General features: G+C 44.2%; 1 protein-coding gene across 1 annotated transcript in view; it reads right to left on the bottom strand.

Moving 5' to 3' along the window:
* Positions 1-15,390, bottom strand: part of LOC121364941 (transmembrane protein 132D-like) — a 186,620-nt gene that overhangs the window by 131,384 nt on the left and 39,846 nt on the right. The window contains exon 2 of the mRNA XM_041488710.1: positions 11,636-12,524. Coding sequence (XP_041344644.1) covers positions 11,636-12,524 — 889 coding nt within the window. The remainder of the gene's footprint in view (positions 1-11,635; positions 12,525-15,390) is intronic.

A 15,390-nucleotide genomic window follows, 5' to 3' on the forward strand; every position in this document is an offset into this window, starting at 1 on the left:
AGCCCAGCTCAGGCCACTGTAGTTTATTGTTCCCAATGGCTTTAACGCACTGCAGTTAGGGAGCAAGACAGCTCAACTTCCACTTTGTCTGCTGTGTGTCCATTATCGTTTATCTTTTATCATTGTCAAATTTGAGAGTAATGAACCTTGAGCTGTGTTTCTTGTTTGCTTCTTTTCCATACAAGAGGGGGCTTGGGAAGGTCAGAGGCTGCAGGTAGGATCCTTTCTCTATCAGCCACAAAGCCCTGGCTGCTCTGTCAACATTCCTGCCTGTGTGCCACATACAAGAAGTCTGTCACTGTTGCTACATGTGTTGGCTCAAAGGTGGATTAATTGCTACATTTGGATTATTAACCTGGTATTCCAGTTGGTACTCACAGGGTACTGCAAATGGAACCAATGCAATGAGGACATTGCAATTTTTGTTTGTTTCCACTGGAAGAGCAGGAGAAGCTGCACTGGAATCCAGCCCTGGCCCACACCAAGATCTCAGTGTGTGGCACTGCCTATTACTGAAACCATTATACACGAGGAGACAAACAACTGCTAATTACCAGGCTTTACATGCCCATTAGGTTAAGTATTCTTGAAAGTATATTCATCTGCCATCACATTTGCATTCTGATAGCAGATGAGAGAAATTGGGTATTAAATCTGTTGGCTCCCTCGGAGGGCAAACAGAGCAGAAGAGTCTATTAAATCACAAAAGGAGAAAGAGTTCCTTGCTGTTCCCTTGTATTCCTGACCTATCTCCACAACCTGGCAGTGTGTTTGATACAGCAAGCAGGGCTGTGAGGCTTCCTGGTAGCACTGAAGGGAAATGATCAACCCTCCTGGACACCGGGCAATTCAGCCTCACCTCTTGCTTTAGCTCATCTGACTATAAAATGCAGTCAGGTTTTGTTGTAAAACACCATGAAACCTAAAGATTGATTTTGTAAGTGCAAAAGTCCTTTTTATCTACTTTTTCTGCCTTAGAATTTACTCAGATTTAAGGAATGCAAATCATCAGGTAACCACATTATTAACAGTTTCTAGTTTTTCCAAAGCTTCCTGGCACATTTAGCAGCATGTTCATACAGTCCTCCAAAGAACATCTCTGACTACTGAGATTTCTTGTCAGCACCTCTAGGAATGAATTCTACACTTCATACATGCAGTTTGTTTGGTTTGGGTTTTTTCCCAAGTGACACCCAGAGGCATCACGAGGTGTCCCTGGCAGGGTTTCAGAGCTACTGGTCCCTGACTGGCGTGGTGCTGCAGCCAGCCATGGAAACAAGCTCCCATCAGTGAGGAGCTGTGATGTGAGTGGCTTCCTGAGCCCTGTCCCTGCTCAGGGAGATGGCAGCCACCCCCAGACTGAGGCAGTGATGCACAAGGACTCGCATCCCCCTGGAGATGTTCGTTCAGGCTGGAATAAACAACACACCAGAGCAGAGAGCTCTGTTTCAGCTGAGCCATTTTTCCAGGCTCTAGCACATCCAGCTCAGCTTCTAGAAAAAGCCACATCTGCCACACTGTGAAGATGAGAAGTCTGCCATAATTGAAAAAGATTTTGCCAATACTGTCTTAAGTAACAAATGTACAGTCAATCTCTCAGTGCCTCTCAGAGAAATGAAAAAAACACATTACAGCCAGTCGGTTTCTGTCTGACAAGGCCAGAGCAATCTCTGCCAAGTGCCATCCTTAAAAGCTTTTCCTAAGACAATGGAGGAAGGAAAACAAACAAACATTGAGTCTATTCAGAGCAGTTATTCCAGTAGTACCTGGCTGGTCAGAAAACACAGACAAAAACCAAAACACAACCAGAGGGGGCACAGAACAGCAAGGATTATTTCCATGCTCAAATGCACTCGTCCAAGTTCAGAGGCTGAAGTGAAAGACTGTCAGCTAGACAATAACTTAATAAATTGCTTGTGGCTTTGAGCAGGCACTGGAAGCACCCTGCACTACATCTACATGCAGTTCTGAAAGAAACTCCAGAGGGGCTGAGCCATTGTTCTGAAGAAGTGGCTATGGAATATTCAGGCTGTTCACAGTGCCAAGCAGCCTCCAGCCACAGACAGTGCCACCCACTCAGGCCAGCCTTGCAGGGGACACTGGCTGCTCCCTACAGGTGCATCAACACCTGTAAACCAACATCTCTAAGTACTGCACCAGAGCCTGTGAGGGTTGAACTGGGCTGGTATTTTAAATTCAACTGATAAATAGATCCACAGCAAGAAAGAAAACCACATGAAGGCCACTGTAGGTGGGGCCCAGTGAAGGAGGACGAGACAGCTGCAAGCAGGCTGCTGGCCTCTGAGAACTTCCCTGGGATTGTTATTTACAGAGAACTGTCCTTGGTCCTGTGTTCAAAGTGCCTGAGAACACTCAGTACAAAAGCTTTGGTAACTCACTCCTCTCAAATTATTCTGAGCCACTGGAGTCATAATTACACTGTCATAGTGAAGAGAGAAAAAACTCTTCCAACAAGTAAATTCTTGTTGTAAATTGCATTATGAAAGCAGTAATTCCCTCTGAAGTAGGCATTATCATGTCTTACTGCCCACATCAGTTCATTATGGTGCCTCTGCTGTCCCAGCGGAGCCTTCTCCTGGTAAATGAATGTTTTGGGAGGATATTGCCAACTCGGGACTTATTACTTAATTGAATATGGAAACATTTAGGCCATTAGCATACATTTGGAAGTGTCTTATTTCACAGATGTTAATTTATCTTGGGGAATGCCCTTCTTTCTTCCCTCCTCCTTTTCCTCTTTCAGTTCTTTCCCTGCAGCCACCTTATTTATTCAGTTAGGTCCTAGTTCAGCCATCTGCAAGCCCGTGGTGAGCAGCTTACTATTTTAAAACCTTCCCAAACTGAGATTTGAAGTCTATTTTCCAGAAAGTGCACAGCCAAGCATTTCCTGTCTTCCGTCACAGCTTAAAAGTATCACCAGCTCTGGGTGGTTAGAAAGCCTAAACATCTCTAGCTAAATAATGAGATTTTTCAGGCATTCCAAATTGTTTATCCACCTAATTATTACAAGACCTCAAAGCCATGCATAGAGCTTTTCTCTGCAGGTACCTCACGTTGGGTATTTTTAGCTAATAATATATTCCCTCTAACAAACAGGTCAAGAAGCTAGAGTAACACAATAAAGGAAATTCCCACCATTCTTTCATTATTAAGAGATGTTGGGAAACTTGCAGTAAATTCCTGGAACTTGCCAACCAAAGTAAGGCCCCAGTCACTGCAGAGGTGTCAAGTCACAGACCCTGGTTTCTTTATCAAGTTTCAGTGAGGGCTGAACATCTGTATGGTCACAGAAGTTGTTTTTTGAAAACTTTTTGAGCATTTTGAAAATTAATCAAAAGCAGTGCCAGAACTCGCACTGGTGCTGCAGCCCAGCCCCTTCAGGCCCTCCCTGTTTATTTGACACCTCTCTAAACATCAGTGGCAACACCCAAAATTGCCTTTTCCCTCCTGGGTTCAAATTTGTCCACCAACAATGGCTTCAGCTGGTGATGGCTGACATTTTTCTTTCACTGGTTACAGATTGCTCCAATCGACAGGTTGGCAAAGGAATGACTGTCTCTGCTAAATCTGGAGCACAGATATGGCTCAGAAAGGGTCTCTCAACACACAATTAATTTATTTTTATTTGATCAATCAAAGTCAATTAGCATTTCTAGCTGCAGAGTGAAAAAAGCCTTCATAGATGAAGTCTAAAATTCAGGACCTATATGCAGGAAAACCTATCCCTGAAATAAAATAATATATGAAGCAAACAAGCAAGGAAAACCCAGCAGGTGATTTAAAGCCATTTTCAGTATCTGTTAGCTTGAGTAATGAACACTTGCAATAGGCAATTCCTCAAACAGATGACAATCCTTAAACCCAAACCCTTCAGAGCTTTCAGGCATTAGATCTCAGGATTTATGAAGAGATATCTTTTTGTTGATAAGCCTTTACAAAGCACAGTGCACCAGAGTTCAGCAGGCACAGCTGAGGAAGGAACAGGTAGACTACAATTAAAAGTAAGTAGGAAAATGAAGGGTCCTTGCATTACTTCAGAGCAAATGTCTGTCCTGCTTACTTCAGCCAATTGCTAGAGAGGCCAGAGAGCCTCTGAAGTGGCCACGGCAGATTTTGTGAGCTCTCTGATTTCAGCCAAACACAGGCACTCACAGGCTGAGGTTGTGCCCAGCACAGCCTGCCTGGCACCAAACCCACGGTGCTGTCCTCCCTAGAGCACGGGAGGATTGCCCCTTTCCTCCTGGAGAACCGGAGAATGTCAACATCTTTACTCAAAGAGCACCCAAACAAAACAGTGCTCAGGTTCGACCCAGGCTCCAAATGTGCCACCTGCACCAAGCTGAGCACCAGCTCTACCCTGCCGTCAGTGCTAGTGAATACATCACCCAGAAATGCATCACTAATCCTGGGCTTCGAGGTGGAGCTCCTAAAGATATCTCCAGTCTGCACCAAGTGTCCAAGGGCCTCACCAGTTTGGCCAGCAATGCCCAGCACCTCAGGCTGTGCAGCTCTAATACCCCAAAGGCAGAACTCCTGCACTGACAGCCAGGGCTTGGTGTCACCATTTAAAGTTGTTACAGATTTAGATCAGATTCTATCTACTAGAATACACATCAATTATTCTGTGCAATGAACCACCCACCCCGGGCTATTACTATTGGTATTCTTTGTGATGGGGTTGAAGAGATCAACCAGCACAAACACTGATTCTGTACCAGCAGCTCCCTTCACTCCATTCCCAGGGCAATGCCATGCCATGGGAAGGGGGTGTGGATGCAGCAGCCTGGAAAGAGATAGAGCAAACACACTGCAGAGCAGTGGGACACGCCAGGACAGGGGGGTGCAGAGCCAGGGCACAGACACAGCTCCCCAGGAGCCAGGGCTCACAGCAGGCTGTGGGACTCTGCTGTGTGTGAAACCCTGCTCAGGCTCCAGCAGGGACCAGCAGAGAGGAAACTGCTGGGAAGTGACTGATGCTGTGCAGCCTGACATGTGGTAAAGTGACAAGACAATTCATTACCACGGCTTTACAAGATGTTACAAGGATCTGTCAGACCTCTTTAAGTAATAACCTTAAAATCTGAAGGGGCTCAGATTTGCCATTAGAAGTAGGAAACTAATGTTCCAATTTATTTGTGATCAAAAATGCACTTTGAGATTGCCTGATGCATTTCATACGAGTGTGCTCATCCTGGATAAATGTTACCCTTAAAAAATGTGAAAGCAACACTTGAAAAGTCAAACTTTTCCAATAATTTCAAATCAAAAATTACTTTCCCTCCCATGAAATGTCTTATTCCTCAATGTACTTAGCCTTTATTTTTAGAAGTACTTTGGAAATATGAAAAATCCCTACCTGATTGAGATTTCATGTTTTACTAGAATATTAGAGGATGAGTTCTTTGACCCAAAGTTTTACAAGAATGTTTTACATATGCAGACATCAAAATACAGATAAAAGAGAGCTCCTAAACTTGTCAGCAGTAACTAGGGAAGTGCAAGGAGCTGGAATGGACACGCTCATCACACGCTGGGTGTGTAATGCCCGGTGCTGGTGAACAAAGAAATCCCTGCACAGGTCACACGTGTGTGCCCAGCAGAGCCCGCAGTGTCCCTTCCCTGTGCTCACACCCCTCCAGGCCCTGCCCTTGAGCAGGGGGACCTGAGCCCATGCCAAGGGGTGACATCTCCCAAAGTGTGATGGATGGCAGGAGCAGCACCTGCAGCAGGCAGCTCACACCCTGCCAGTGCCAATCAGCCTCTCCATCTGTCTTGCCTTTACCAGCACAGCCCTGACAGCCCCTCCATATCCGTTCATTTCTGATACCAAGGAGCTGCTAATGTGTTCTGCACTGAGAACTGAGCAGTTCTGCGGGCAGAAAACATCACTTCTGACATCTATTCCGTAAACTGGGGGATCTGTAGTACCCCAAACCTCCCCTTTTCTAAACCCAAACCTGTATTTCCCGGCTATAACCATGCTCAATTGATTTCTGCTAATGTTCTTCAGCTCCCTGAATTAACGAGTTCTATTGGAAAGCTGGCTTTCCCTAGCCAAATCTCACAGTGTCTCCAGAGAGCAGCAGCACAATAATTCTGGAGTGCTAGACCAGCAAGGCAGTAGTACAATCCCAAGCAGTGCAGCTTCAGCAGCAAGAGCTCCCTGACATTTGTAGTCTCAAGTGATCAGGAGAAGAGGCAGAGTCCTTCCAGCAGAAGCAAAATAAACCTGTCCAGTCTGCCAGGGACAGTGAGGCTGCAGGGCAGTGACCCGGGGCAGCACTTAGCCAGGGTCTGCCAGCAGAGCACCACACGCTGCTCGCACAGCTCTGAGGCACTGCTGCTCCAGCCACGCCTGAACCGGGCTGGGCTCGGGCTCTGGACGGGTCTGAGAGGAGGATAACGGGCCTGAGTGCAATAATCCTGAAATAACAGACGGCTGCAAAGGCCACTGTGCGGGTGATGGTTTGCTGGATCTGTCTCTCAGTTTTCTGACACCTGCTCAGGCAATGTGAGTTGATTCTCAAGGCAGAGGATGTTAACTGGAATAATTTCAACAGAAGGAACTATTTTCTTCTTAATATAATCTGCAAGTCCAACAGGAGGCAATAGCGTGCCCTAGAAGTCAGTAGTTCTTAAGCACTTGTCTCTACAGTGCCACTGACAATTTTGGGCCATTAGCAGTCACTTAGCAGTGCAGGAAGCTATTCTGCCATCCAGAAGATGGAAAAAAATTATATTTGCTTGACTAGCTCATAAACAGGCTATGAAAGTTAATTCCTCCTTGCACAGTGTGCTGAACACAGCAGAAAACCCCAGGAGGCTGCTGGAGAAGCCTCTCCCCAGGCAGCAGCAGAGGGGTGATTCCACCCAGCCCTGCTGCAGAACACCTCTGGACCAGCTTGTGTTGGGAAAGAACAAAACTTAGAAATTTTGCATTTCAAGAAAGAAATTACCAGTTATTACCACAAAACAATAAAGACACAGGACTCTCATCTTCTTAGGTCACAGTGTCTAACTCAATCTTATTTTACATCAGGACTGAGCAGTGAAAAAGCTGAAATGCAGAGGCTGTATTTCAAAAGAAGAGATAATTTTGGTTTTGTTGGGCTTTTTTAATTCCTTTTCTCTCATAGTTAGAAGTGAGGGAAAAAATTCAGTTACGAGAAGGTTTTAGAAGCTGTTTAAACCAGAATGTGGAAGAGGATGTTTTAACTGACAGAACCAGAGCTATGGAAGGAGGAGTAAAAAATATACAATAGGATTCTTTTCAATCTGGCAGAGGAGGTTCAAGTTCAGGGCTACCACGAAATAGCCACATAATCTAAGGCCTGGAGAAAAGCCCATCTCAGTTTTATGTGGCTGGTAACCTTCTTGATCACCACTTGTTTGTGCTATTTAAATGTGATTCAGCTCAGCACGAAATATAAGATTTGATTTAGCCCAGCACTAGAAGAACACACAAGCAGTTTGATAAAATGCCAGTCTTGTTGAAATTTTCTTGCTGTGTAAATTGAGTGCTAATGATCTGGACTCTGCTCCCCTTGTGTACTTATGCAGCCCTTTTCATGTTTGCTGGATTATTGTCGATTGATTGTTAGATAAAACAGAGAATAAGAAGCTCATGTAACAAACTCTTTGGGCCTTTTGGGGGAAATCTTCCCAATTATCAATAAGCACTGCTTACTCATCACCACAATTCCACACCAGTCTCTGTATTCCCACAATTATCATCATTAAAAATACCAGAGGGAAGCCACAAAGCTTCCCAATAGTTTATAAAACTGGTACCTACAGACGTCCAACCCCCAGTTTGGGTTTACAAATGCAGAAATAGCATTGATAGTTTATAAAAAAACCCTTACTTTTCTCCAATATTGGGGGTTTACAAGTTTCTATTTCAACCTTCAATCATTCCCTCACACAGGAGTCATGAGGTGTAATTAGAAATTGAATAACTGTAAAAAGAAAAAAAGCTGCTGTTTTTTTCCACTCATGAATGCATGCAGGCCTAACCCTCAGTAGCTTAAGGCAATTCCAGCTCTAATTTCTTTGCTGATTCATCTCCAGAAATAGGAAAACAAATTTAAAAGGTTGCAAGCAGAAAGTATCAATCCTGTTGACTTTAAAACAAAACAGAAGGTTATGTTTATTAGGCCCAGCAAAACAAGAAAAAGCTAATAAGCAAAGTATTGACAGTGTGGATTCAAAGTCCTGCTCCTGACGGTGGGAAACCCTGGCATCCCTGCACCTATTGATTGCCACGTCTGTAACAGCACAGAGTCAATCCCAGCAGGAACTGGGGCTTGCACACAGGAATTGGAGTCGTGTTACACCAGAGCTTTGAGGCTTTAATTGCTGCAAGCATTGGAAGGACGGACATGAAATTATACTTCATGTTTTCCTTTCTCAGCAAAAACACTACAAATAAAGATCTCACTTCAGTTTCCAATACTTGCACCATGAAACTGCAGGCAAACAGCACAACAAGACAGACTGGAATATTTTCCATGAACATCAGGAACCTTTCAGCACCCATGATGGGAAGGAAGAAGAGCTTCAGCCTTCCCTGGCCAGCAGCACGGGAAAAGAAGGTGGAAAAGGGGAAGCACGTGTTGATTGAAGCTGAGAAATCCCTCCCTTTCCCTAGGCCCAGCTGAGGCTTTCAAGCCAGAGCAATATTCCGTATTTACCCATCATCCATATTTTATCTCCTTCCTTTCCTCCATCTCTCACACTCATACAGAATCAAGACAAATATTTTTAATTTCCTGAGCTCATTAAAAACAAAACCTAGGCCTTGGCTCTTATGGTCCAACTCTTTCCCAAAATTAAAAACAGTCCATCAGTTCCATGTTCACGCCCCTAAATCTTCCTTTGTGCAGAACACCCCAAGATAAAAACCAAGGGTACCTTTCACCAGTAATCTTTAGTATTCAGAAGTTTCTAGAAGGCTCCCCTTGAAGACAATTTCCTGTTAGAAAGGGGATAGGGTTTACTCTAGGCACAATAATTCTGAACCAGAAAATAGCGGTGATGAGTAATTTTTTACTTTTGGCTGTTTTGCATGCCTGTTTCTTCATTTTTGACCTGCATATCCTATATTTTCCATCTGTTCAAGCCATAGTTTCCAGTCCACTGGAGCAAAAGCAATGGTAAAAGCATTTTGCCAGCAGCCCTTGGCCTCACTTCATGAACATAGTTCCAAGTCTTGCTGCCACTCAAGGCAGAACTTTGAAAAATAATGGAGTGGTTTCAAATAAAAATTAATACAATTTTCCTCATAAATAGTTACACTGGGGGAGGGGGGAAAGAGACCTTTTCCTCTATCAGAGAGAAGATCAGAATGAGACCAGACAGATGGAGAACATGCCATGGAGGGATGAACACAGAAATCACAATTCTGACCAAATAAACCCAACCAAAAACCCCGTAGAGATGCTGTAACCAGATCCAAGAGAGGAATGGCTCCCTCAAAGCACATTATAAATGTGCTAAACCACATTATACCTGCTCTGCCACTGCAGCAGAGCCCAGTCTGAAAGCCAGGTGCTCTCAGAAAAACAGGTCAAGAGAAATCAAAACTCAGGAAAGCAACAGCAAGTTGTTACAACAGTCTGTTTTCAAAAGGTAACACCAAAGTGCTGTTTTTAAGACAAGAATGCCACACTTTTCATTTTGAACTGATATTCGCTCCCTATTTTTAGCTTATTTTTTGTTTTATGCTACCTTAGATCTCAGAATAAAAAGCTACAATTCAAACACATATTTTCCTTTTTGTTCCAGAAAATTCATTTTAGAAGCATTCCTTAAAAAGTTCAGGTGCTGCATTTTCATCCTAATTTAAACAAAGCAAGGTTTTTGAAAATTTTATAAACCCATATGTAACAATTATAATGGTTGTAACCAGCTCCACTTTTAATGGATTACAGCTCATGGAAATACAGATGCTTTGAAGTGAGATTTCTAAGACTCTACATTTACAGTGAAAACAAACACTTTTTACCTTAATTAATTGCTTTTAGTGTTTATATTTAAACCTGTTTTTAAATGTAGCAGAAGTTGCCATGTCTACTGATGTGATTAAGTCATTAGTACAGAGAATAAAGACAAAGCCATCCCTGAACACTTGCTCTGAGGATCTTGGATTGCCAGGTTTGAAATCAGCACTCAGGACACAATTTAAATCTTAGATTGACTCAGAAGATGAGAAACTGATATGGTGAGGAGATGTGCTTGTCCTCCACCAGATGAAAAAGAAATAATTGCCCTTGAGTCAGCAACCAAGTGCTGTGGTTATTCAGTTTATACATCACACACCTGCAGAGGGAAAACGTCCTGATTTTAGGGCAAACCATTTCCCCCAGAAATCCCCCAAGAATCTCCCTGGGGGAAGGGGAGGGGAAAAAATTGCTGGGTTGAGCTCTTAGTACTGAGGCCAGTGGTGCCAAATCTGAGTTACTCCTTGCTCCAGGCCAAGGCAGACATGGGAGTCTATGAATGCTCCATTTCCAACCCGGCCCCATTTTCAGCCCTGGAATGGGAGATGTGTAACCACCTGAGAAAGGAGTTTCCTCTCAGGATTTCTTAGGGAACAGCTCCAAAGCATCTCTGGTGCTCAGCACAGCTGTTTGTGAATGCATTTGTCCAAGTGGGGAGCTCACTGCTCCTCCTATGATGCTGTTTTAGAGGAATGTTCTGGGAGCTTTGGCAACACCCACCATTTCTAGGACAACCACCCGAGACAAATCAGTCTCACCCCCAGAAGTCAGCATGTGGAATTTACCTTCAGCTCAGGAAGAGCTGGCACCAGTCATTGGTAAGGGATCAAAAATGGAATAATCTCTGCAGACATGGATTTCCCACACACCAGCCACACAACCCTCACTTGCAGTGCTGAACACAGGGGCAAGCTTGGAAAGAAAAGCCAGCTGGACAGTCCCTCCTGCAGGCACACACACCTGCTCTGTGCCCCAGCCCAGTCCTTACTGGTCTGGCCTGGATTATACTGGTGTTACAGGGAGCTGTCCTGGAACAGCTCAGTGCTCGGACAGAATGAGGTGAACCAATGTGCCACTTGATGTCACATCCAACCACCACCCCCTGGGCAGTTCCTCACTTTCAGAAATTGTTTTGGTAGATCAGTAATACTGAGGAACCTCAGACATCCTGCAATACAGAACTGAGCTCATGACAAGCTGGGGAGAGATGCTGAAACGTGAATCCTACCTAAATGCCCAATTCTTGCTCATTTCCTGTAAATAACTCTGTGGATTTAAGCTTCATTAATCTCAACATGAGTCCAGTGAGAGAGATTAGGAGAACTCAAACTCCAGCTCTCAAGAATTTAGATGTTATCTCCTCTTAGTACATAGATATGTCCCAGCTCTACCATTTCAATTTTTGTAAGTATTCCTCAAAGGACAACTTCAGGAAAAGGCCTCTCTCACTCCATGAGATCACATCTCAGACAATTCATACAGTATGAGACTGAGCAACATGAGAAATGGAGAGCAGCAATTGATGGACTGTTAGGCCATTTACACAGAGAAAGTGACTTCCAAGAGCAGAGAAACAAAAAGTAAGGTACCAAAGAAACACAAAGCAGCCTTACCTCAGCGTGAACTGATCTTCTGTCAAGTTTTTAGCAACAGATACAAGGAAAGTCAGAATGTCTCCTTGCTTGACAGTCTTTGGTGCATACTGGATCACAATATTATTATCCAATCTCATTTCAGTCAAAGAAGGGGCAGCGTGTGTTTGGTAAAGGAAAACACTTCCAATCCTCTGCAGGGGAGGTCCCGACTCATCGATGTCATTGCGCCCTGACCGGATCCCGTTGCTTTTCCTGACATCCTCCTTGGCGCACTCCCCTCTCTCATCTCCTGCTTGGATGGAGTAGTAGAGCTCCACGGGGCTCCCTTCAGACCTCTCCAGCTGTTTCTTCCGGCCAGCCACCACGGTGGGGGGGTTGAACCAGGCGGGCAGCAGCTCCAGCTGTGCCACGCAGAGCCCCAGGTCGCCCCGCAGGCGGCAGCTGCCGCGCACCTCGCGCGTCTCGCGGAAGGCGAACACGCGCAGGCAGGGCAGCCGCTCCGCGGGGCTGTACTCGTCCCAGTCCCTGCCCACGATGTAGAACAGCACCTGCACCCTGGGCTTGCTCAGGTAGATCTTGGTGCTCATGATGTAGGCCTGGAGCTTCCAGTTAAAGGAGAACTTGTTAGTAGATCCAAAGGGATTTGAAGACAGCATTAAGTCCTGGGGCACTGGTTGTTCAATAGAAAAAGGTCCATAGCTGGCGTTTAACACAGGTGGACTCTTGGATTTGTAGATCAGAAAGGATTCCACCCGGGACTGCAAGCTGGAGTTCCTCATAATATCCTGGTTGGCTTCCTTAAGGAAGAAGGAAACATCCGCATTGTGGATGCGGTAGGTCACCGGCAGGTAAGTGGGCAGCAAAGAAAACCTCTGTATGCTCTCCAGGATCCCTCGACTCTCAGTCACTGTTGGAAGGAAAGGAGAGTGTAAAATATCAGCTCTTCAAGTCATACTGTGATATAACCTCAGACTTTACTGAGGGGCTGGACAGTGCTGCAGCACGGTTTGTGGCAATAAACCTCATCAGTCCATGCAGAGGTGGCCTAGGCTGACAATTATTTATCTAATCAGCTTGGAAAACAATGCTTTATGATACATTCTGCATGACAGCCAGATCAAAAGAAGTAGCTTGTGGAGGTTTACACGTGCCAAAGGTCACATCTCCACTGCAATGAACATTTATCATCACAGACAAAATGACCCAGTCAGCACCTGCAACCCCAGATCACTGCACAGACACAGCTGAAAAATCTGATCATTACAGCAAGCTGCATTTGAGCAGGAATCCAACGCAATGATTTTACACCAAATGCTGCAAATGGACTGCCCAGAGTTCACTTCAACCTTCTCAGCACTCTCAAACAGTACATGGACCCTAAATGGTTTCCTGCACAAGGCTGAATTTCACTTGAAAAACATTTAGCACAATAGCCATTTACACAACAGCTCCTTTGCATCAGTCTGCGAGGATTTCAAAAGGAGTTGCATTTGCATCCAATTTACAGTCCCTTCTATTTCACTTGAATCATGAATAAAGGGTTTTTTTCTGTAGATCACCATCAGGATTCATTGTTGCCTAACCCTCCACTGTCCCCTCATCCAGCTGCATTATCTGGAGGCTGTACATCCCTGCACACAAAGAACATTTCCAATGGCCCTGAGCCTCTCCCACTGCAGGGCACCTGTTTTAACTCTGCCAGCCAGCGATTACCTGAGGCAGGCAAGCTCTGCATCCTTTCTAGGAACTGGCAGTCCCAAAGAACAAATACAGAAACTTTAAAAACACGGATGCAAATACAGCATCGCCTTTCCTGTTTGAACAGCTGACCTTTGTGCTCACATCCTCTACCCTAATTATGAAATAAATTGCCTTTTTTTCCCCCCACAGCAAATTCAAATCATTACCCTTATTCAGAAAGAGGACAAAGGCATCCAAAGACAACCCAGTTTCTCAAGCTCTAATTCACAAATGCTTCAGTAGTCTTTATTTTTTTGTTCAGCATCTGACCTAAATATTTATTTGCTCACAAGTACCGTGGTGGCCGCAACTGAAGCCAGTTACTCCTGGCTTGAATTTTCCATTTAGGTGCTGCAGTCCACTCTGTCCAACCTCAGACAAGCCACTTTTCCTAGGCTGCTGTTTTATGTTCAAAAAATAAAGGGTATTACTGTTTCTTTCCCCTCACCCTTTCTAGGCAGCAAACATAACCAACTTATCTTACTATTTATGTAGGAGCAGCACCTAAAATCCCAAAGCTGTGATTTTGGTTAGGCTCTCCAGGCCTAAACATAATGCAAAACAAACTGAAGTTTACAAAAAAAAAAAAAAAAAAAGGCAAAAAGACTTCCTACATGTAAAAGCAAAACTATCTGGCTTCTTAAAAGAAGATAATCCAAAAAATCACGTAAAACCAGCAACAAACCGAAACAGACTAACCCTAGATAAGGGTTCCACTCAGAAGGAACCAATCTGAGAATGGAAGAGGCCAGGAAGAAAGGATTACACAAGTTCACAAAATCCTTCTCTACATCTTGAAAAGGAGAAATTCCTCTTCCAACAAACAACTGCAATAAAACCTTACATTACAAAGTTTAGTTAGCATCCACTCAAACCCCAAACAACTGGAAATAAAGTCTATCTGAAGGACCAGGAAGATGGCCCCAGCACACAGCAACATCTGAGACTGTAAACTGCAAGAGCACTGAAAGCCTGAAATCCTGTGATCCCCCAGGGGTGGCAAATTCATCTGAGATCTGCTATGAAGATCATTTTTAATAAAGAGTAAACTGCAGGCTTTCTTACACCAAAAACCACCTCCATTTTAGCCTCAGTCTTTTGAGCATTCAGCTCCCACTCTTTCTCTAGATACTGACTGAGAGCAAATGAAGTTTTTCAAGACCTTTTTCTGGATAATCCTCCAGCAAAGATTTCTCCCAGCCCTGATGCTTTGGGGCAGTGAGCTGCAGGGCTGGAGCTCTGCTCTGCTGTACTGCTCAGCTCCCCCAGCCCACAGCATCCTTCCCCATCCAACGCCCCATTTATAAATTCCACACTCATTTCGTTCTCCTCCCAACATCTTGGCAAAGCACAGCGAGGCATCAAAGAAGCAACTTGGAGAGAAAAAAACTCTGAGTATTCAATTTTTTATTCCCCTTATTTTGATTGCAGCTCCCTCCCTTGTGTTCCACAGGGAAAAGTACATTATTTTTATATTAAAATTAACAGTGTTTCGCCTCATATTTTTTTATCATTTATTTTAGTGCTTAATTATCTGAGGGATTAAAACCCCTTCCTCTGCATTCCCCATCCCCACAGGACAATATTCCTCAGATTTTGCAAATCAGTGACTCTTCAGAACAGGAAAGCAACACAAATGGGGAAAAATAAAAGAAGAGAAGGTGAATTGTCTATGAAAATAGGAACCAGCCTCACAGCTGGAATAAACGCATGGGCTTTACATTTTTGGGCAGTGGCAAACTGGTCCCCTCAAAGGGCCCTTCCCCCAGCACCAGCTGTGAATGTACACTGAATTTGAACTGGTTTGTGCTGGAAGCCTACAGCAGCCTTCCAAACAGCCAAAGGCCAAAAACCCAAGCAATTTTAAACTTTTATCTGGGGAGAGTTATAATCAGCACAAACAAAAAAAATGTCTCAAAAACAACACTGAGCTCTGCTGTACCATCTGGATTTTGACCGTGAAAGTTTATTAAGGATTCAGAAGGATAGGAAATTAAAAACAAAAACAACTATCAGCATCCTTAATTACAACC

This window comes from Pyrgilauda ruficollis, unplaced genomic scaffold (assembly GCF_017590135.1).
Source record: "Pyrgilauda ruficollis isolate IOZ18807 unplaced genomic scaffold, ASM1759013v1 scaffold9, whole genome shotgun sequence".
Lineage (NCBI taxonomy): Eukaryota > Metazoa > Chordata > Aves > Passeriformes > Passeridae > Pyrgilauda > Pyrgilauda ruficollis.